Source organism: Ahaetulla prasina, chromosome 8 (assembly GCF_028640845.1).
Source record: "Ahaetulla prasina isolate Xishuangbanna chromosome 8, ASM2864084v1, whole genome shotgun sequence".
NCBI classification, from domain to species: Eukaryota; Metazoa; Chordata; class Lepidosauria; order Squamata; family Colubridae; genus Ahaetulla; species Ahaetulla prasina.
In genome coordinates, this window is record NC_080546.1 from 17,720,145 (window position 1) to 17,744,506 (window position 24,362).

General features: G+C 41.2%; 1 protein-coding gene across 3 annotated transcripts in view; it reads right to left on the reverse strand.

The window, feature by feature from the left end:
- Nucleotides 1-24,362, reverse strand: part of FAM13A (family with sequence similarity 13 member A) — a 163,635-nt gene that overhangs the window by 103,109 nt on the left and 36,164 nt on the right. For all 3 annotated transcript variants that reach the window (XM_058193567.1, XM_058193568.1, XM_058193565.1), the window contains 2 exons: nt 22,357-22,507; nt 13,523-13,603 (listed from right to left, as the gene is read on the reverse strand). In XM_058193567.1, the coding sequence (XP_058049550.1) occupies nt 13,523-13,603; nt 22,357-22,507 (232 nt within the window). The remainder of the gene's footprint in view (nt 1-13,522; nt 13,604-22,356; nt 22,508-24,362) is intronic.

Sequence of the window (24,362 nt, forward strand, 5' to 3'; positions counted from 1 at the left end):
CTAAAGCAAGCAAAAATATGCAGGTTTTTCAAGAGCCACTGACAGTTTGTATAAATACTGTAGACTTCTGCTTCCCATCATCCTTAAGCGACTAGAAATTAAGGGTATTGGGAAAAAGAGCCATCTCGCTTCATTACTCCTAGTGAGCTTTTGCATGTCTAGTTGCAAATATTGGGCTGGTGGGGAATGGAATCAGAAAGGAGCTTACTTTATTGTTTAACAACCTACCCACCATGCTTTTTTTTGCTCTGATATTGAACATTTATTTAGCTTTCGTGTTTATAAACTGTCATCCATAATTCCTCATGATGCGCTGTGTGCTGTTCTGGCCCAGCCTTAGCAGAAGCAAGAAACAGACTCCTGGTCACGAAAAGCCCCTCTTTATTTACCACTTGTGAATTAATTGCATTCACCCACTGAAAAGTCCAGGCAAGAGTCCTTCAAGGAGTTAACTGCAGTAACAGACCTTATCAGCTAACTTGTGATAATTGCAAAGCCTTGAGCTCCCAGCCGAAAAGGCTGCAAATTAAGTTCTGGCAAGCAGTCTTTGTGCCATGAAACACAATGAGCAAAATCTTCAGAAATACGAACTGTTGTCTCCTACAACAACCACTCCCCTTTCCTTCTATTTATTCCCCAGCCAGGGAGGGGCCATTCAGCATCCACGTGTGCTTTGCTTCCCAAGTCAAGTCCTTGTCCTCTATTGTTCACCTCTCCTAACTGCTCTGCTCATACGTGCATCTGGAACAGGCCCCAGCTGTTCCTCATCCACACTCATATCAGCCTCTAAAGGCAGCTGCCTCTCCAGCGGCTGGGAAATGTCAGACGGCTCTGGCTCCATTTCTGCGTCCGACACAAAGCATCCATCAGAGCCTTCCCCAGACTCCAGAACTGGCCCAAGTTCCTCCCCAACCTCCTCATCGTCCGAGTCTGCCGCCCGCTCTGCTGGCGGCTGGCAGGCCACAACAGTGTGCACTGAGGGAGAAAGGTCCTTGTTTTAAATGGAGGAACACTCTTTCATGTGGACTTCTTGTCAGGTGCGAACACTCACAACCATACATTAAGTTCCAATTAAGCTGATTTATTGCTCATGCCTATACATAAGCATTTTGTCATGTAACGGTCAGCATTCAACTGCCGCTAGATAAGAGTTAATGAAATTCAAGAGGGTTTGAACTTAGACCATGGGTGTCAAGCTCAATTTCATTGACGGCTGCATCAGGGTTGCATTTGACCTCAGGGTGGCTGGGGGGCATCTTGACATCATTGGTATCATTGGGGGGTGCCTGTGGTGGCCTGAGCGCTCTGCCAGCAAAAACAGGCTCCTGAGCTTCATTTTCGGCTGTGACGGCCTCCTGCAGCCCTCTGTCAGTGAAAATGGAGCTGGAGGGGGCACAAGGTCCCCCCCGAGCTCCGTTTTCACTGGCCGAGGGCTGCAGGAGGCTGTCATGGCTGAAAATGGAGTCTGGGAGGGCTATATATGACCCTCCCAAACTCTGTTTTCACTGGCAGAGGCCCCATGGGCCAGTCCGTCTCTGTTTCCAGGGCAGCCCCGTGGGCTGATCCAGCTCCCGGGCCTTGAGTTTGACACCCCTGACTTATATGACTTACATTTGTACAAATGTAAGAATGCCAGGCAGATACCTTTCTTGACTCCACCCCCAGACTCTACCTGTCCTTCCACACTTCTTCAAACCCTCTAAAACCAGCGCAGGGTGGATGCAAGTTTAATTTCCCAGTAAGAAGCTGATTCTTGCAGTACTAAAACCTGCAATCTGCTGTAGATTTGGATTGATAGAAGAATGCACTTATTCCCATATCGTATCATTAATGTATAGAATTCGCGATATAGTCGGATGTTCTAACCTTGGCTTTTACAAGAGAAGAATGAGATCTGCATCACAAAGTGTGGCCTGCTTTTCTTTAAGATTAAACACAGACAAGGTCATTGAAAGTTCTCGATTTTTTTTTCCTACCATCTTATTTTTATGACATAATTTTCCAAAAATGTCAATATGGTAAGGCCTCTCTTTTTTGGAGTAGACTCAACAAATGCACCTTAAAGAGGTTTATTCCTTTGCATTTACATTCTTTAACTAACTTCTCAAGCTTACTGGTACCGATGTAAGGGGATGTGGTTTGGTTGTGCAATAACTGAAGATAGGGAAGACTACACACCCCATCCCCAATTATATGTGTGTTTGTGTGAGAAAAACAGTGTGTGCATGTGAGTGTGTAAAAACCTCTTGTAAAGATATTTTCACTCTAAATTCTCTCCACCACATAATTTAGGGCCAAAGTTATGAACCTTTTTATTTTTTTCCTGTAGCAATCTGTCCCTTTCTTGTTACTGCAGTCTGGGTTTCTAAACTAAAACCAGAACGGTGCAAAGAATGGCAATAAGCATAATCAAGGGCAGACATGAAGTTTCTCGCGGAGACAAAATAGTGATTATGTTAAGCCTTGCACCAAGATGCCTAAGTGAGGTTACGACAGCATTCTTCAGCTACTAAAGTGGTGTTTTACAGAACAGCGAAAGTTCGTCTCTGCTGTACTAGCAAGCAAGACACAGATTAATAGGTTGACATTACAAGGAGTCGCATTCCGGATGAACTCCTGAGGATAAGATTGATTTGAAAGTGGAACCGGATTCCCAGGGTTCCCTTCATTGGATACATTCAAACGGAGGCTAGAGAGCTATCTATTTTGGACCCTTTAATAAGAATTTCTGTTGGAGCGGAGGTTGGGTTCAACAACCTAAAAGAACTCTTTCCAAGGCTATGATCATAATTTAATCTGACAAGCCTATTTCTCCACCAGCACATTTGTTTCCTCTTTCAAAAATATCAAGCTAGAAGCGGTTCCCAGACTCAAGGCAAATAAAGGCAAACCACATACCCGTCAGAAGTTCAATGCATCTTTTCATTTAATACCCATTAAATATTTATAACCACCAAGGCAGCAGGCTGATAGTTCTTGAGATTGCAGCAAGTGGTAAAAGGAAACCTCCTTCGTCCCTCCACGCCCCCAATCGGTTATAACCAAAGGTGGTATTCAGCTGGTTCATACCAGTTCAGGCGAACCGGTAGCGTAGATCGTAGGTGTACCCACCCACCCGCCCTGCCTCTATGCCATCCTATTTAGGCACATTTTCGAGGCTGGGCGCATGCACGGAAGGCTGGGTGCGCATGAAACAAGCGAGCATGTGCACGGCAAACCAGTGGTAAGAATATTGGAAACCCATCACTGGTTATAACTACTACTTGAAAGTCCCAAAAATGCTTTTTCAACAGTCAACTGGACTTTGTTTTTCCTTAAAGACGTTTTGGTTCTCATCCAAGAAACTTCTTCAGAACTGAAGAAGCTTCTTGGATGAGAAGCAAAACATCTTCAAGGAAAAACAAAGTCCAGCTGCCTTTTGAAAAAGCACACTGGGGACAACCATGACCTGGATGACCGAGAATCTCCGCAGACATTTAGCTACTATTTGAATGGTTTTACAATAGCATAGGAGCTAAGGACAAAGAACATATGTCAGAAGAAACACATGCAGGTAGTCTACTGATAAGACCATGGAAATCCAATTATCAGCAGAGCAGAGGCCCAATAAGCCAACAGCTGGTCTGATATGAAATAATTTCCCAGGTCTGGAACTTCAGGCAAAACTTTCAATTCTTGCAGTATTTTGGAAATAGGAATTCAAGACTTTATCCAAGCAAAAGAGGTGACCCATCGGGCCATAACAAATAGTTTTCTGTCCCCCCCACCTTTAATAAGCAATCCCACAGGAATGAATGCAAATGAATTTACACAAAGCGCCACCAGAACTCTTGCAAAAAAAAAAAAAAAGAGAAGGAAGCCTGTAAAATCTGCAGTTCAAAAAACTGATCAATAATTCTTTTTGCTTTTGAGAGCCAGGATAAAATGTTTTGACAGTAAACTACTGAATTATTTGGACACCAGTTGTGATGTAACGGTATCCAGCACACTGAATATCTCATTGTGTATATATACTTATTAATAAATGTTTGCAAATATTTAGGATTCATCTAAAAGCATAGCTTTACCCGGATACGTACTTTTCAAAAGTAATTTTTATGTACTTTGATGCATTGTTGATAACAGTTGGCCACTAAACATTCGGCTCCATCCAGCCACTACCACGAATTAAGGGATTACAGGGTCGCATAAAGGAGGTATTGACAACAGTCGATTCATGATTGCACAGGATTTTAGTAACAGTCTTGGGCAGTCACAGACTGCTGCAGAGACTGACGGCTTGTTTTACTTCTTCAAATCCATTGCTCTCACCCCAATCTCTCCTTACTTCCTGCTGATTTTCAGAAAGACACAATTAGTCAGGTTTTTGTTACTGGCAAAAAGCCATCTCTCTCCTAAGCAAGTCTGTTCCTTTCACAGTATACAGTTTTTCAAAACCCTCCGGGGAGAGGAAAAGAGACTTCATGCTGCTAAAATGACAGTTTTTATAATGGGAAAATAGGAAAGTACAAAGTAACTCTTAGGATGTTTAAGAAGTTTGGACTGCTGTGATTTTCAAGTGAATGCGTTGTGTGCATTCAGTGGGGGCTCTGCCAGGACTTTGATTTGATGAACCACAAAGTTTCACCCCTGATGAACCTCAGCAAGTCAAGGTTTGCTGAGCAGACCTCTAGAACAGCCATGTACAGCGTGAGACCCCAAGCACATATTGCTATTCAGAGTCTTGAAGGTAGCTTGAGTGCTCCACCAAAAATTGCCTTGTTATTTTAGTGAGACAAATGGGGGAAATTATTGTACATGTGGAATGCAGTAATTCAATTAATTTTATTTATTTAGTTGGCTTCCTGAAGTCATATCTCTGAGTGCCAAATGGGCCCACTATGAAAACAAAAATGGCTGCTCATTTCATTTTTCAATGTGCCAATCACTTTGAGCAAAAGGCAACAATAAGCAGAAATAGGAGAGACTATCCTGCAAAAGCATGGTGAGAAGAGTAGAGGGTGGGTAGCATTTTGATCAAAAGTGGGCTTCACATACTGTAACAACCGGTTCGCCCAGCACCAGAAATGTGAGCACGTGCGCATGCTTGCTTCGCTTGTGCACCATCCACGCATGCGTGTGGCATCACAAAACACTGCAATTCGCTCACAAACGCCGTCCACACGTGTGCAACATCAAACAACGCAATTTGCTCGTGTGCGTGCTGTCCTGCATGCCTGTGACATCAAACAACATGGCAATTCGCTAGCGTGCACCGTCCACGCATGCATGCGGCGTCAAAAACGCAGCGATATAAGACGGGATTGTGCCCGGGTGGATGGGCAGGCCCACCCGGAGGTCGCTACTATGGGTCTGCCTGAACTGGTCTGAACTGGCTGAATCCCACCATTGATTTTGATCAATTAGTGCTTTGTAGCCAACATGCCTATGTGGTGAGTATTCAAATTCCCAGCAGGTATTTTACTAGAAAATCTAGATGTTCTCAACATTCCAAAAATGTCCACCAGGCCCAAAAGTTGTGGAAACTCTGCCAAGAGTTGCTTGGTTAAGGAACAGAACTGATGGGATGGTGGTAAGTTATCAAATCTATAAAATTGGTCATGAGACTTATTAATGCTAAACCGGTAAAAATTGCTTGTGTTTCTAAAACAAATGGCTGTCTTCAGAAACACAGCTAGCCAATCTTAGAACAGCTAATGTGTGAAAGTTTAACTATCAGATAAGATTAGGAAGGAGTTGTATGTGTTCTTTTATAAGCCTTGCTACCTGTAGTAAAGACCTCATGATGGTGAACTTCCACAATATAGTTTAATATCTAACTTCATTTTGTTTAATCTCACAACAAAGATTGATTGAGGAAACAACACATCGCTTTCTGTATTCATATTCTTTCCCCGGAAAGGGAACACAAAAAGACCCAGAACTACTGTCAATATTATGCTACTATGTGAGAGGATTGAAGGGAGAAATTCTGCTCCAAGTACAGAATTTTTATATTGGTATACATTATGTCATTGCAGAATGCAGCACCTGGTTCACCGTGATTGATTTTGAAAAGGCTAAGTAGGGTCACGTCTAGCTAGTTCTCAGATGTTAAGACTTTTCAACAGGATTTGAACACTCCAGGTTATGCTTTCATTGGGTACAAAAAATACCGTTTCTTAAAAACCAGGATCATTTTTAACATTATGGATTGCTCTCTGTTCAGAAATTGTTCAGAAAGAAGAAAGAGTTGATGAAAAGTTAATTATAGACACTTGGCACTTCATGAGCTAGATAGTGAAAATATTCCAAATAAATTGCTCCACTCTGGCAGTTTGGGAGGTGAGACAGAGAGGTCACTATAACCCTCTGATTTTTCCATTTGTGGCCATTCCAATGGATTGGAAGGAGGAGTTGTTTTTTCTGGAGCAGAGGGAGGTGGTTGGCTAAATGAACTGCTTTTGATGCCTTGGAAACGTTGGCTGTCCTAGTGCTGAGGTGGCCGACTCATGCTATCGTATTAACCCCTTGATTACCGTGGAGGATTGACGCTTGTTAAAGGTTGTCCACCTTGGCTGAAATTTCATTCAATCATTGCAATATTAAAATCAACATTTTTGCAGTCAGAAAACAAGCCTTCTGGAATGGTTTAGTGATGTAGTTGGAGGGGGAAGCTTGCTCCAGGAGTTATCTCCTTGCTCTGGGGAATGGTTTATGCCAAGGGTCTCCAACCTTGGCAACTTTAAGACCTGTGGATTTCAACTCCCAGAATTCTGGAAGTTGAAATCCACAAGTCTTAAAGTTGCCAAGGTTGGAGACCCCTGATTTATGCAAAGTCTTTGGAGATTTGAGAAGATGGCTTGTTTTTCTGGTTGGATCCTGCATTAATAGAATGCATTAATTAATTAATTAATAGAATGCATTAATCCTGCATTAATTAGAACTGCAGAAAAAATAATTGCTACCAACTTGCCTTCCATTGAGGACCTGTATACTGCACGAATCAAGAAGAGGGCCGTGAAAATATTTGCAGATCCCTCGCATCCTGGACATAAACTGTTTCAACTCCTACCCTCAAAACGACGCTATAGAGCACTGCACACCAGAACAACTAGACACAAGAACAGTTTTTTCCCGAAGGCCATCACTCTGCTAAACAAATAATTCCCTCAACACTGTCAGACTATTTACTGAATCTGCACTACTATTAATCGTTTCATAGTTCCCATCACCAATCTCTTTCCACTTATGACTGTATGACTATAATTTGTTGCTGGCAATCCTTATGATTTATATTGATATATTGATCATCAATTGTGTTGTAAATGTTGTACCTTGATGAACGTATCTTTTCTTTTATGTACACTGAGAGCATATGCACCAAGACAAATTCCTTGTGTGTCCAATCACACTTGGCCAATAAAATTCTATTCTATTCTATTCTAATATAGTTTTTGGAGATGAAAGGGGTCCCGGAGCGATTCAGTTCTCTGTTATTTTTACCTTGATCTATTTGTACTAATGTCTATCTGGAAGTGTATTTCTCTGTAAAAGATCATCTCTGAGTTAACAACTGCAGGATTCATGCTATTTTTCTATTCTTTTTCTCCCGTTGACCTCAGTGCTGCATCAGGCCCTTAATCTTAATTGCGCATGGCCTCCTACATTCCCAAGACATTTTTCCTAATTAGCAACAAAACCCCACATAGCTACATAACTTTCCTCTGCCTCATCCTGCCATCTCCTCTGCACAGATATATGTATATACATACATGTTGGTTGTGTGAAGACAGGGAATATGTTCAAGACAGAACTGAGAATCAGCTGAGATGTCAGAGGATGGAGATCACTATGTGTGTGTGTACGCGCGCACATACATACAAATGTATGTCAGCATGCCTATTTAAAGGTAGAGTAGAATAGAACAACAGAGTTGGAAGGGACCTTGGAGGTTGTTCATTATTTTAATTTTCTTCCTCTTCCTCATTATTAAAATTTTCTAATACGGTTTCATTCCTCCATTTGCTATGAAAGGCTCAACATGGCCCTCAAAGTTTAGGATGGCCCTTGGCCCCCCAAAAACCCGTTGTGCGCTCCAACCTAAGGCAAAGCAGGGGAACAGGAACACATCAAAAGAAAGAAAAATGCTGGCCTTGGATCAGATTTGAGGCCTGTACAATTCGTGGCCCTGCCTTGACTGTGAGAACAGAAATAGAGGCAACCTTTCCTACTGTTGTTGGACAGATGTTTTTTTCTTCCTCTAGCGCAGGGGTCTGCAAACTGAGAGACTCTGGGAGTTGAAATCCACAAGTCTTAAAAGAGCCAAGTTTGCAGACCCCTGCTCTACCGTACCAATTGAAAGAACAACTGTCATCTGTCAAGTACTCAGGAGAAGGCAGAGACACCCTTGCTAATTAAGGAAATGAACTTTTGCTTTAATAAACAAAAGAAAGGTTAATAATAAAGGTTGCTGTAGAAAAACTGCCTTTCTCTTAGCTGGCAAAGAACCGAAAGAAAGATTCATGCATACAACATACAACAGGCCACAAATCAAGTGAAGGGCTTACTCCCCCCACCCCTCTCTCTGAAGTACAAATTCAATTTCATCTTTCCAAACAAAACAAAACAGACCTGCAAGCCAATTTTGGATTGGCAACCCTTCTGATTCATCCATCTCCCTCTTAAGTCGTAGCTACAAAGCACATGTGAAAAAAAACTGATGTGGCTGAAAATGCAACTCAATTTTCTGCTCCAAACTCTTTGCATTATATTATGTATCCAAAGACAGAGAAAAAGGGTTTTAAAGATTGGGCCGTCAAAGCCAAAGATTTCTACTACTAGCTATAAAGTTAATATTACATTCGGCTTTTATTGTATAGGAATCTGTTTTGCCAACTATCACGTCTGTTATATTAATATAAGTGAACAACTTGCTTACAATTTTAAACCTGGGTGTGTGTGGGGGGAATCTGTAGGCTGGTAAAACATGAAATAAAGTCCGCTTCCTTTCCCACTATAATTTGATTTCTCTGTTCCAAGAAAGACTGGTGGGAGAAGAAAGGGGGAAGAGTTAAGTTGGGAAATTACCCAAAAGTTGGCTTTTGTGCATGCACGCTAAAAGATATAGCAATAAAGCTCTGGTTTATGAGCATGTTTCCATTTAAAACAATAACCACAAATTTGCACAAGTCTAGTTCAAATTGCCTCAAACCACAAGCAAGTGCAAACTTCTAGCTCTATGCATTAAGACTCAGATGGCTATTTCCCTCTGCAATGTATCTAAAGGTTGGAAGGTCCTGAGAAGTGTAATCCCAGAGATATTAAGTGCGTTTGGTTGATTTTACAATATACAGTGGTAAGCCAGCTTGCTCAAACTGACAGAAAAAGTAAAGAAGGCACATATTGGGACATATATTGTATTATAATTTCTGAACTATATCAGTGGTGGGATTCATTTTTTTTAACTACCAGTTCTGTGGGCGTGGCTTGGTGGGTGTGGCATGGCTTAGTGGGTGTGGCAGGGGAAGGATACTGTAAACTCTCCATTCCCACCCCACTCAAGGGGAAGGTTACTACAAAATCCCCATTTCCTCCCAATCAGCTGAGACTCGGGAGGCAGATGTGGGCGAGGCCAGTCAGATGTGGCATTTACCAGTTCTCCGAACTACTCAAAATTTCCGCTACCGGTTCTCCAGAACTGGTCAGAACCTGCTGAATACCCCCTCTGAACTATACCATTGGATACATATACCAATGTTTATGGCATTACTTTCCCCTGAAAGCATCCAAAACAGCCCATGAAACATGTAAGAAAATTAAATTGGATTCACAAATTGCACTTTGATGATTTGCTAACCTGGTGTTTACTAATTAAGCCACAGCTGATTGGATTCACATTACTAATCAGGAATAATCAGCAATCAACAATTTGTAGTATAGTGATTCATGTAGTGGACTACAACTGAGGAGATGAGTTTCAAGTTTATTTTTAATCATGGAAGCTCAAAGAAGAGTTTTGGTTATTCAAAAACAACCTCAAGGAGTCTGGGAGTACCTTTTCCAACTAACAAGTTTTTACTAAAATCACAAAAGGCTATGCCTTTGGATGAATGAATGAATGAATGAATGAATGTTGGCTGCTTTAGACTAACATGGCTTTCTTTCTACAACATCCCCAATGAGAAGCACCAATCATTGCCTTTTACCCCAACTCATCGCAATGATAAAATGAACAAAGATGTTGTGTCTTGCCCGCCCTCAGAGCAGCCGGGGCCTTCTTACCTGCTCCCCAACACTGAGGAATGTATGCCTTCCGGCCCAAATCCTGGCTCCATGCCCCCACAAACTGCAGAAGAAGGAGCATCTCCCTGCCCCAGCCCTGACTCCATGCCCAGGCAAACGGAGCAGCTAGACCCCTCCCCCTCATCCACAGCAGGTGAGCCTGAGGAGGGTTTACTCCCAAGAACAGCTGATTGGAGTGACCCTCGCATCAGAAGATTGGAGGGGCGGAGGCAACAGAGGGAAGGGAGGGGCAGGCCTTAATGAGTGCTGAGTCATGGAGCCACACCCCATGGCCTATATAAAGGATCTACTTTCTGGCAGTCTCTGAGTCAGGCAAAAGTCAAACTTATCTTGCTGAAGTCACTTACTGGTCTCCTGCCTGCTCTGAGGACTTTGCTAGGACTTTGGGCAGAGCTGCAGAGGCAAGCCTGATTCGGATTTCCCGGACCCAGCCGTCAGCGGAGGAGTGGGACACGACAAAAGATTCTTTGGAAAGCTGCTTTAAGTTTCTGGAGAAAAGCCAGGCTACACACCTAACAAATCCAACTCAAATCCAAATGTTTCTAAAAACTAGATAATTGAATCATTTGTCTCTGATGCCACGTAAAATCGTACTTAACGGTAGTATTTAAGACCAATGTGGAAAAAGAAGTTAGCAAGCCTGTTCAAGTATAGGTATGACAAATCCTGCAACCTAAAATCAGAGCAAATCAGATTCCTGACAAATTAGATGTATGAACAAAGTGCTACTGAGGATTTAAACAATCTGCTTCATCCAAAAGCTGAACTTTTCCATTCTCATTTTGAAAAGAAGACATCGCCAACATTTCAAGGTTAGTTTATTATTGGTCCTTCAAATTGATTCTCAACTGAAAGGACAAATTTTATAAGACATTCCTTTCTCTCTTGTAAGGCAAATATTTAATTTGTGGTAATTCCAAATTCACTGGGATCCCAGAAGATGATATCTGTATCTAGCAAACCTATCCTTAGCTTTTTATCGTGCCTGTTCTTTATACCTTCAAAAGCTTTTAATTCAAGTGGCCCGAGGAACAGACACTGAGTGCAGCAAAGCTTTAGAGTGCAGAACACTAATGAACACTGGGTTATATATTTTTGATGGGTGGGTCAATAAAGCATTGGTGCCAAGATTAAATTCAGTTCCCAAACACTGATGCAAGTGTGGCATGGTTTAAATGCCTTGGAAGTTTGTCAAAGCATTGTGTGTATGTGCACATGCTTGGCAAGTAGGTGTTTACAGAACAAAACCTACTGCAGATGGGACTATTTCTAAGAAACGTTCATTATTTGTCTGGTTATTCAAGAAACAAGTGTTCAACAATGTATTTACTCTGAAGCAATCCACAAAAGATGAGCGGGAATTAGTGGAGTCACAAAACAGGCCATCTGACCCTAAAGTTGGAAGAAAGCATTTAAACCATTTAATCCAAATTAATGCTCAGTGGAGGAAGCCAAAATTAAAGCATCCCACGACAGGTGCCTGTTGGGCTTCCCCCTGAAGACAAACAATGAAGGGAAGAGCAAAATTTCCCCAAATGTTTGTTTCAGTTTGAACGGCTCTGACCTTTAGTTTGTTTGTCTTTTTTAAACATGGAACTGGAATCTGCTTTTAAGCAAATTCAATGATTTTGTGTCCTGCGTCTGGAAACAACAATGTACAAGTCTTGGCTTTTAAGTCATATTCTGCCAGCCTTGTGAGATAGACAAGAATGACCCTGGGTGTTGTGGCCGCCAGCAGCATGCGGAGCTGGCAACGGATTCGGACAGTGATGAGGCCAGTCCTGGAGGCTGGGGAAAGCCTGGATGGGGGCACTGTGTCAGAGGCAGAGGTGGGGGCAGGGCCATCGGGGAGTGAGGTGAGACTCCAGAGCCTCCAGAGACTGATAGTAGTGAGGCAAAGGACCAGGAGGAGCATGTTCCTAATGCAAGCATGAGAAGAGCTGCCAGAAGGCAAGAGCAACTCAAGCAAAGAGGACGACTCGGGAGTAGGGCCAAGAGATGATTGGCCATAAGGCTTAAAAGACCAGCAACAGCGTTTGGGCTTTGCCAGAAAACAACCTTGACAGCTTCATCTTCTTGCACTTATTTTGTATCGGTGTCTTCTGAACATTTGCCAAGAAAGGCCTTTGGCAGGTTGCCTAATTGGACCAAGGTTGGTGACTGGACTGAGGAATTTGTGTTGGGAGGAATTGGCTTTAATTTAGTTGAACTACGCTGAGAATGAAGTAATTCTCAGCTGTTCGAATAAAGTTTGTTTGTTTTTACACAGTTTCCTACTACCTACTGGGGCCTGGGTCACAACACTGGGTACTAAGAGCACCAGCTCTATCTTTATGGTTGGTTTACATTAACAGAATTCTCCAAGAATGAAAGAAACTATTTCTCCTCTTACCTTTACAGTCCAAGAAACTAGGAAAGGTCTCTTCTGACATGCCCCCATTCCTTCTGCCAGCTTAGTTGTTTCTTAATTGACCTCTGCCTATCTGCAGCTCTTCCTCCTGTCTCCCAAGGCCATTCTCACATACCATTATATTTTCTTCCGGGTATTTGAAGAGTGCTATTATATCCTCTCCCAGAGCTACCTTTAAAAGGCTAAAGTTGTTCAGCACCTTCAATTTTTCTTCCCAAAAGTTAGCTTCTAGTTTCCTGTTTATTCTCATTGCCCTTCTCTGAATCTGTTCCAATATGCCCAAATGCTTCTAAAAACATTTACAACTGCTTTTATATTTCTGTTTTATTATATTGTAAGCCACCCAGAGTCACTTTGGACAGGGAGATGGGTGGAATTTAAATTTAATAAATAGTGCAGATAAAAGGAAAATAAAAAGCAGCCACCGAAAAGATTAAGGTAAAGGTAAAGGTTCCCTTTGCACACACGTGCTAGTCGTCGCCGACTCTAGGGGCGGTGCTCATCTCCGTTTCAAAGCCGAAGAGCCAGCACTGTCCGAAGATGTCTCCATGGTCATGTGGCCAGCATGACTCAACACCAAAGGTGCACGGAACAGTTACCTTCCCACCAATGTGGTCCCTATTTTTTCTACTTGCATTTTTTTTACATGCTTTCGAAACTGCTAGGTTGGCAGAAGCTGGGACAAGTAACGGGAGCTCACCCCGTTACATGGCAGCACTAGGGATTCGAAACAGGGACTGCCAACCTTTCGATCGACAAACTCAGCGTCCTAGCCCCTGAGCCACTGCGTCCCCTACCAAAAAGATTAATACCCTTATTTTTCTGTACCTTTGTTCTTGGTTTTGGCCTGGGTGTTTCTGTCTCAGGGTTCTTCAGCAAGATTGGCGGAGATGTCTTGCAACTAGCCTCCTATCAGGAAACATCAAAAGCAATTCATAAAAATAAGTCTGGAGATACATCCTGGAACAAGAACAGACTACAGGCTCACTTGACAGGCTTTTGAGCTTCAGATACAGATATGTATTGAAATGTTCTCTTCCACTTGTGTGAAATGGTTGGATTGACCAAAAAGAGACAAAGCTCCAACATTCCTAATGGCCTTCATCAAAAGTTGCAATTGGAAATCCAAGCTTAGCAGTAGAAATCGAAGCTTATATTAACTGAATTCAAGTAGATAGGACTGCCATATTGCCAACATATCAAGCAGATTTTAATGTCATTTGTTTTAAGATTTGGTAGGGTTTGCGGGACAGGGGCTGGGATTACATTTGCAAAACGTGATGTTGTCATATTCTGATGGGTTAACTATAGAAGTTTCAATTTTCAGTTTATTACAGCCATAGGCCAGAACAAATAAAAACCACTCAGTAAATATACAATTAAAAATTCAAGAATAAAATAACACATATCAGATAAAATCTATGATAAAAACCAGTTATCTGTTATGTAATTTAAAATTAAAATACTACTGATATCAATTGTGTATATTCTTATACACAATTCTTATAATTAAAATACATGATCTCAATCAGTAGGGTCACTTCCTAATTTACATGCGTGGGGAACCGTCTAGTGTGTGAGTAAATGTATTTTTCCCATAACTGTAATTCGGTAACCAATTTTTTTCTTGTGGACATTGGAGCGACACAGCTATAGAAGAAAAACTATAGCACTATCATGAGAGAAATAATTTACTATACTGAATATCAGAAGGGCTTAATGACCAAAACGAACATAATGAAATTTTATTTTAATGTATGCCAATTAGTGTACATTCAAAGTGACAATGAAGTTTATTTATTTATTTATTTATTTATTAAATTTTTATACCGCCCTTCTCCCAAAGGACTCAGGGCGGTGTACAGCCAAAATAAAACAAAAATGTATACAATTTAAAACAACAATTAAAAAGAGCAAATTTTAAAGGCTGATTATTAAAATTTAAATTAAGAAGTTAAAAAATATTAAAAAACCCAATTAAAATACATCACTAATTATGCCAGTCCCGCTTTAATGAATAAATATGTTTTGAGCTCACGACGAAAGGTCCGAAGATCAGGCACTTGACGCAGGCCGGGGGGAAGTTCGTTCCAGAGCGCCACTGCCCCCACAGAGAAGGCCCTACTCCTGGGGGCCACCAGCCGACACTGTTTGGCGGACGGCACCCTGAGGAGACCCTCTCTGTGCGAGCGTACGGGTCGGTGGGAGGCAAAGGGTAACAGCAGGCGGTCTCGTAAGTACCCGGGTCCTAAGCCATGGAGCGCTTTAAAGATAGTTACCAAAATCTTGAAGCGCACCCGAAAGACCACAGGAAGCCAGTGCAAGCTACGGAGCAGCCATCTTACATCCCGTTACTACTCGTGCAGCCGCATTCTGGACTAACTGCAGCCTCCGGGTGCACCTCAAGGGCAGCCCCATGTAGAGAGCATTGCAATAATCCAGCCTAGACGTAAAAGTTATTCTAAGTCTTAGTCAAAGTCTAAAACACAGAAACAGCGTGGAACTATTGCTTGCTTTTTCAATACACAAAAGTTCAGATCATTATCCATCCGTGGTACAGTGTTGTGTGATAGCACAATTTAGCTGCAGTTTGACAGTGCTCTCCTTAAAATTACTGATAAGGAAAAAAAATTATTTATATACTTTGGAAAGATATTCAGATGGTGTAATATATAGCAATAGCACTTAGACTTATATACCGCCCTATAGTGCTTTATAGCAGGGGTCTCCAACCTTGGCAACTTTAAGCCTGGAGGACTTCAACTCCCAGCAAAGCTGGCTGGGGAATTCTGGGAGTTGAAGTCCTCCAGGCTTAAAGTTGCCAAGGTTGGAGACCCCTGCTTTATAGCACTCTGTGGGCAGTTTACAATGTCAGCATATCGCCCCGAACAATATGCTGGGGGGCAATATGCTGACACTGTTTTACTGACCTCGGAAGGATGGAAAGCTGATTTAATCTTGAGCTCCAACAGGATCGAACTGCAGGCTGTGGGCAGAGTTTGCCTGCAATACTGCAGTCTAACTACCGCACCTCTAATGCAATGGTAAAGACATATAGCTTTACCTATAAAACTCTAAAGCTATTTATAAAGATCAAAATTGTGCAGGAAATGATTTTCCTCTAATAATTCTATGAAAGTTAAAAAAAAAAAGATTTTTGAAGCAGGAGAAAAAAAATATCAGTGGTGTTAAACTTCAGTGTTGAAGAAGAAGCCCAAGATTATTATCAATAGTCAAGAAAACAAAGGAAACTCAATTCAAAGTTCTCACCCGAGGCACAAGTAACCATGCCCGTATTTTGGACCTATTATGTGAAGACTCAACTCCCTTGAGGAATCAATAATATTGGGAAAAGTAGAAGGAAAGGGACAATGACCAACAGCAAGATTTAATAATAATAATAATAACAGAGTTGGAAGGGACCTTGGAGGTCTTCTAGTCCAACCCCCTGCCCAGGCAGGATGGATTTATGGGTGGATTTATGGTAGCAATGCCTGTGCCATTAGAAAACATAAAGTGCTAGGTTGGGAACAGATCATCTTGGAGAAGGATTACTTTATGAAGTCACCAGGATCTGTTTGTTTATTTCAGGCGTGTCAAACTCAAGGCCCGTGGGGTGCTTAGATCTGGCCCGCAGGGCCGCCCTGGAAACAGCAAAGGATCGGCCCGCGGTGTCTCTGCCAGAGAAATCGGAGCTTGGGAGGGCCCTCCCAAGGTCCATTTTCACTGGCAGAGGGTTGCCATCATAGCTGAACATGGACCTCAGAAGCCCATTTTGCTGGAAGAGTGCTTGGGCCACCACAGCTGCCCGCAACACGAGTGACGTTGAGCTGGCCACGCCCCCCCTGCCCCCCCACCCAAGGCCAAACACAACCCTGATGCAGCCCTCAATGAAATCGAGTTTGACACCCCTGGCTTATTTGGATTCAGGCTGCTTATGACTTTTTTTATGGTTTCCCCTGATTTTTAATTGTAAGCCACTCACCATCGTTGGGAGTTGGGCAGCCTATAAATTGTATAAATAAATCTGACGGCACATGATTCATAGAAAATAACAGGGGGAAGTTATTTAGAGCCGCAGTAAAATTAGAAAGACAGGTTAGAATGATGATAGTGAAATGAAATAAAACAATGTCACTCTCCTTGGCAGCTGTACAGGATGCTAAAGGAAAGACCACAGGAGCTTATAAACTTTCACCTAGAAAGGAGTATATTTTAACCTCGCTAGGGAAGAATATCCCAATGAATTTTTTTTCTTGTTCTTCTAATTTATTTTAGAAAAATATATCCATCTGCTCAACGAAATACTACATGATTTGCAAGAATAAAATATTCTCTTGTTAAGAAAAAAAATCAAAATTTTGTTCATAATGCTAAACATGCTCAGCTTTACTATGTACCTTTCAGGTTTAATCTGTTCCCCTAAGAGGAGAACCAAAATATGCAGAACCCTGTTTCCCCAAAAATAAGACTCAACCGGAAAATAAGCCCTAGCATGATTTTTCAGGATGTTCGTAATATAAGCCCTACCCCAAAAATAAGCCCCAGTTAAGATCATCAGCAGACGGAGGTGTTTAGTCCTGTATTTCCCCCCAAATAAGACCTAACTGGAAAATAAGCCATAATGCGTCTTTTGGAGCAAAAATTAATATAAGATCCAGTCTTATTTTGGGGGAAACACCGTAGCAATGATAGTCAACTCAAAGCCACGTTTGTTTATAATCCTAAACCATGTTAAAACTGGTTTATGCTTGGTCTCAACACTGCCCTGAAGCTCAGTTATTGTGGCTTAGTATTATATATAAACCAGGCAGCTTCAGCAATTTTAGCTGAAAAAATGTTATTTAGCCTTATGGGTGAATGCACACAAGTGATTAGATGGTATTTCTAATGGTATTAGAAACTTTATTGTCCTTCCCTTTAGATGGTATTTCCCCAAAATGTGACCTGGAAGTTTTCTTAGTTAAATTAACATCTGGAATACATTACGTTACATTTGACAGGGAAGGAGTTATTATCAGACAAGGACCAATTGCCTTATGGTAAATGCTTTTACCAGCAACAGGAAGGAGGGGTTGGGAGGAAGACATACTACAGAGAAAACAAAAATTGGCATAATGCTGTGGAAAATATATCATGCACTAAACCAGATTCATTTGCTCTTATTTCTAATCCAACCAATTCAGCAAAATGTGAGGAACTTTTCTTTATCAGCCAACCTGTTTATATGTCTCTGTTATAGTTAAACCACTACCCTTACCATACAAACTTAATACATTTTGAAATACTTTGCCAAACTTCTCTGGAGTCTTCCTCACAGTTAACTAAAATACAAGCTCATTACAGGTTAACAACACAAAAAGAACATTAGAAGCTACCATTTCAAATAACGTAACATGTTTCTATTTCAAGACCATGATTGCCTAACAGGACTATCTCAACTATGCATAAATAAGACTCTGTGCTTATTTATATCTGTCTGTTTTAAAAGGTGTTTTAGCATAAGTTCTCCTTTTATAGTTTCCTAATCTAATATTTACTTATTAGTTAATGTCTTATGTTGGACATACACTCATGAACAGACAATCTGAAATAATATCCCCTTGTCTCCCAGATTGATTGTATTCCTGCATGTCAAATGTTTTTTTTATCATCAATGTGTGTATTCCAGAACTAGATTACAAAAATAAATTTATAATACTTCAAAAAAGAACCTGGAATATCTGTGCAGTGTTTTATTTCATGGCATTCCTGTCACCTACCAAGGATCTGCTTATTTAAGAATTGAGTAAGAATTACGACTTTAACACAGTTGTTTTTATAGTCCTTCTTGAGTTCCACAGCTATGGTGTCACCAATCAAAATTAGACAATCTTACCAAATAATATCAACAGTAGAGTCCTTCAGGTTTCTAGGTTCTATCATATCTCAAAACTTCAAATGGATACCTAACATCAAAAACATCATCAAAAATGCTTAACAAAGAATGTTCTTTCTGTACAAACTAAGAAAGCTCAAACTGCCCAAAGAGCTGCTGATTCAGTTCTACAGAGGAATTATTGAGTCTGTCATCTACACCTCCATAACTGTCTGGTTTGGCTCTGCAACCAAACAAGACAGACACAGACTTCAACAGATAATTAGAACTGCAGAAAAAACAATTGCTACCAACCTGCCTTCCACTGAGGATCTGTATACAGCACGAGTCAAAAAGAGGGCTGTGAAAATATCTACAGACACCTCACATCCTGGACATAAATTGTTTCAACTCCTACCCTCAAAAAGATGCTATAGGGCACTACACACCAAAAACAACTAGACACAAGGACAGTTTTTTCCCAAATGCCATCATTCTGCTTAACAACTAATTCCCACAACACTGTCAAATAATTTACTAAGACTGTATTACTATTATTCTTCTCTTCTTTACTAGTATCTATCTCTTCCCAGTTATTACTATAACCATGTGCTTGTATCTTTCAATTTATATTGTTTTTATTTGTCTCCTAGTATGATTTGATAGCTTATTAGTAACCTTGACTATCACTAAGTGTTGTATCTTTTTATTTTTGATGAATGTATTTTTATTCTCCATATGTACACTGAGAGCATATACACCAAAGATAAATTCCTTGTGTGTCTAATCATACTTGGCCAATAAAGAATTCAATTCAATTCAATTCAATTCTACTCTACTCTACTCTACTCTACCCTACCCTACTCTATTCTAAATAAGCAAGCAAATAAAGATTCATTCTCCCTGATCATACATTCTCCTTCTAAATACATTCCTCTCCCTCTCACCAGGCTTTTATTTCCCTATCAATTTAATCAGTAACGAGAACAAACAAAAGCTTAAAGAGAGGCAAAATTAAAAAAAAAAAACAATTTTCAAGCGATTCCTTTCTCCCATGTATTTATGTGCATTTGTCTCTTGGTTTACAAAACAGTCTCCAAGATAGTTTGTTGTCTGGATGATAGCCAGAAGCAAATTGTTTCACATCGCAAGTGCTAAAAAGCCCAAAACCAACTCCATTTACAGGGCTGCTGGTTTTCGTTTCGATGTAACACCAGTCAAGGGTATATCTTATTTTCCAAGGCTGCTTCCTATTCAACTATTCAATAGGGCCTCTGGTGGCTCAGACTGGTAAGACAGTCTGTTATTAACAGCAGCTGCTTGCAATTACTGCAGGTTCAAATCCCACCAGGCCCAAGGTTGACTCAGCCTTCCATCCTTTATAAGGTAGGTAAAATGAGGACCCAGATTGTTGGGGGCAAAAAGTTGACTTTGTATATAATATACAAAAGGATGAAGACTATTGCTTGACATAGTGTAAGCCGCCCTGAGTCTTCGGAGAAGGGCGGGATATAAATGCAAATAAAATAAAATAAATAAATAAATAAATAATAAATAAAACTTAAACAATGGTCAGAATCTCAGATTAACCAGGACTCGTAAAGATAAAAGACACTGTTTCGTACACAACTGAACAGCACAAATGTTAAGCGCTAAGTAACGATCACAACAACTTTACTTGGAACAGCTTGCATCTTGCGATGATATGTTTAATTAACACTATCAAACTATACCTCCTTATTCCAAGTCCTTGAGAAAGACTCCATAGACAGATAAAAATACCAAACCCAGTCTAAATATCTGGCTGGCTCTGCCACGAAGCATAATAAATTGCATCAATGTTTACACTTATTTTATTTTTTTGATAAGCTGGCGTCACTAGTTTGTTTTAAACCTGCATTTTGGGCATATGGTTAAGCCAGAGCTAATAAGAAATGGGTTGGAGAAGGGAAAGGAGAAAGGCAAAATGATTTTGGAGTATAAGAGCAAACTCAGGGATGGATTGCATAGATTTGTTTGGGCAAAAATATAATTGTTGGCTTCTGATAGGCGACTGTGAGTCATCTGTTCCTATTAGTGTTTAAGTAGAGTGGAGAATTTAATATTGTTGGGAAATCTGCCCAAATGGAAAGGTTTCAGGAAATTTGCAAACTCTGCTAGTGATCCAAATGTTGAATAACTAGACACGAGCGCCTAAATGACTGGGGTAGCAAACACTTTTGGTGCTCTCTGAGCTTGCTTGTTTTCTTGTAGACGTTTCATTACCAAACTAGATAACATCATCAGTGCTATGGCTAGTTTGAGTAATGAAACGTCTGCAAGATAACAAGCAAGCTCAGAGAGCACCAAGGACCCCTCACATTAACCCTGAGCTACAAATATTCTCTTTTATCAGTTATAATCTTCTTATATCGGATTCCATTCTTAAAAAGTCTGGGGCTGGGTACAGAATTTAATGATGAGCTAAGGAAGCTAAAGAAAAAGGGCTGAAGAACCGAGAGAGAACAGAAGGGAATTTAACAAGAATTTCACTGGCAAAGGCAGAGAAGAGAGCTACTTAGCTGTAGCCATGGTATTTTCCTATTGGCTCTCAACTTCTCATTAGACGCAGAACCAAACAATTGTCATCCAACAACTTAATTTCAGTTCTAATATGGAATTCTGTTACTCCTTTAAGGATAGCACTCTTATTAAGCTTCTGCCTTTTTTCTTTTGCTATACATTGGTACCTTGGTATTCAGATGCTTTTAAACTCATCAAATTTGGGGCTCAATGCATTTTGACACAAAAAATTCATCCTGGTACTCCTTGTTTGATACTCAGTTCACAAGCTAAGCTAAGAGCCCTGGTGGCGCAGTGGGTAGATTGCAGTACTGCAGGCTACTTCTGGCGATTGCCGGCTACCAGCAGTTTGGCAGTTCAATTCTCATCGGCTCAAGTTTGATTGAGCCTTCCATCCTTCCCAGGTCGGTAAAATGAGGACCCAGATTGTTGGGGGACAATAAAGCACTGTTAAGGGCCTCTGGTGGCTCAACAGACTAAGCAGTCTGTTATTAACACAGCTGCTTGCAATTACTGCAAGTTCAAGTCCCACCAGGCCCAAGGTTGACTCAGCCTTCCATCCTTTATAAGGTAGGTAAAATGAGGACCCAGATAGTTGGGGGCAATAAAAGTTGACTTTGTATATAATATACAAATGGATGAAGACTATTGCTTAACACAATGTAAGCCACCCTGAGTCTTCGGAGAAGGGCGGGATATAAATTCAAATAAAAAAACCAAACCAAAACTGTGAAGTGGTATAGAAGTTTAAGTCTGCTATTGCTACTGACGGTGTCGGCTGTCTTGTGACTCACTACATTATTCCTTATGGGAAAAAATTGTTTGGCACTCATTGTTTTTGCTGCTCATCGTGCTTTCCAGAACCAATTAACGATGAGTACCTAAGTACCACTGTACTTCAGGCTCAGAATTTTAGCCCAGATCAACAAAATAATTCCTTTGTACTGTTTTTCTTCTATTTCTTTGATTGTTGCTTCCTGGAGCTGTATTCTGATTGCCAAACAGATTCCCGGAGGCAAATATACAAACTCACACATAGGTGAACACGCGCAACAAAACAACAACAAAGAAAAGCGAGCAATGTACAGTTTGGATTAATGAAAACGTACAAAAAATTAAGAGCCCCCCCTCCCCACCTGAATCTCTTTTCAGAGTCAGAGTTCACACCGACCATGTTACTCTGACACTTACTAAACTGACCCCGTTTATAATAAATCGCACTATTCAGCTTTCCAACACTCACTTTCACCAATATAATTTTGGGTGACTCCTTGCGTCCTCCTTCCTTCTTCGGATGCTCCCATTCAAACAAGAGGCTGTAGTTTTCCAGCAGGTAGACCATGATTTTGTTACAGATTTCCTGCTGCTTCATCCCTTCAAAGCCAGGTGGGACACTGCAAGACAAATAAAGCAATCAATACATAAAGAAAGATGAAAACCTCAAGCACTGTGTGCGTTTTCTTTTCTAATGGCCTGAAATGAGGCACGCCTAAGCCAGTCCAAGGAGGGAGCACAAAATAAGAGGAACGGGTCCGAACCCAATTTGTTCTTGGACTGGTTTAAAAAGGAGAAAGAATTAACAGAGTTCAAATGATCTTCAAGTGCAGTGGAGGGTACCCTTGTGATGGATTAATTTTCCTAATCGCTTTTGATTTTAAGACATGCACTAAATATTACATCACGTACTCTAATCACTGAAAATGCAAATGAACTGCAAGTATAGTAAGCCATGGAGCACAACAGAGAGTGGAGTCTTGAGTAATAGCAGTTACAACTTATATACCGCTTCATAGTACAGAGTCAGCATATTGGCCCCAACAATCTGGATCCTGATTTTACTGATCTCGCAAGGATGGAAGGCAGAGTCAACCTTGAGCTGGTGAGAATTGAACTGCTGGCAGTCGGCAGAATTAGCAATAGCAATAGCACTTAGACTTGTATACTGCGTCACAGCAGGGGTGAAATGCTACCGGTTCGCGCAAACCAGTAGTAATAAAAGCTACCGGTTTGGGCAAACAGGTAGTTAAAAAATGCTACCGGTTCATCTGAACTGGTATTTCAGACGCTCAGCTGTGCGGCGCGATTTATATTTGCTAGAAAGCAGGAAATCACACGGCACAGCTGTTCCCCCCCTACTTACTTTCTTAAGCATCCTTTTTCCATGCTGTGTGGTAGTGCCAGCGCACGTTTGGTGTGCACTGTGCATGCATGCAGCGCACACCACGCATGCACACTCAGCAAACCAGTGGCAGACCTCAGAGGATTTCACCACTGGTTCACAGTGCTTTATAGCCCTCTCTGAGAGGTTTACAGTCAGCATATTGCCCCCAATAATCTGGGTCCTCATTTTACCGGAAGGATGGAAGGCTGAGTCAACCTTGAGCCCAGTCAGGATCAAACTTCAGGCTGTGGACAGAATTTCCTTGCAATACTGCATACTAACCACTGCACCACCAGAGCTGCTCATATGACTATGTGCCTGCTAGGATGGTCCCCTAAAAAGTTATGGAAGATGAGTTCCAGAGGACTTTGGAGCATAATCAAATGCATGCAGATGGGAGGTGCCATTTTGATAGCTGGAGAACATGTGTACTATTTGGAGAAGATTGAAGGTACAGTGGTGGCAAAGTGACAATGCAAAGTAAGATGGCCTTGCTAAATCAAAACAGCATAAGACAATGACCACAATTTCCAGCAACTGTTGCCAGGGTAGAAAAAAAGTTATGTGGGAGTCACACCATGAAGGCTACTTCAAGAGAAGAGAAGACTTCCCCTTGATTGCTCATGATAATACCGAAAGATCAAAAGCTAGTAGAATCTATTGTGGCAATAAAATTTCTCTCCCTCTGTCATTGAACAGAATGCCACCTTGACATATTGCAAGCCAATTCTAAAACATCTGTCACTTGCAAAAGTAATTACTAAAAATGCCCTTTTAGAGTCAGGCAACCAGTTCCAAGGTTCTCTGGATACCAGCCCACCTGTTCAAATATATTGCAGCATGAAATAGGAGTCTTTTGAATAATCCTCTTTGGGAAACTTAACGAGGCTTCAATCTCTTCAGCTTATTAGCGAACAAAACTAATTTGAAATCTCGCTCAGTTGGACTTTACCTACACCAGGGGTGTGAAACTCGATTTCATTGAGGGCTGCATCAGGGTTGTGTTTGTCCTCAGGGGGCCAGGGGGCCGTGGCAAGGGTAGCCGTGGCCAGCTCAACGCCACTTATGTCGGGGGCACCTGTGATGGG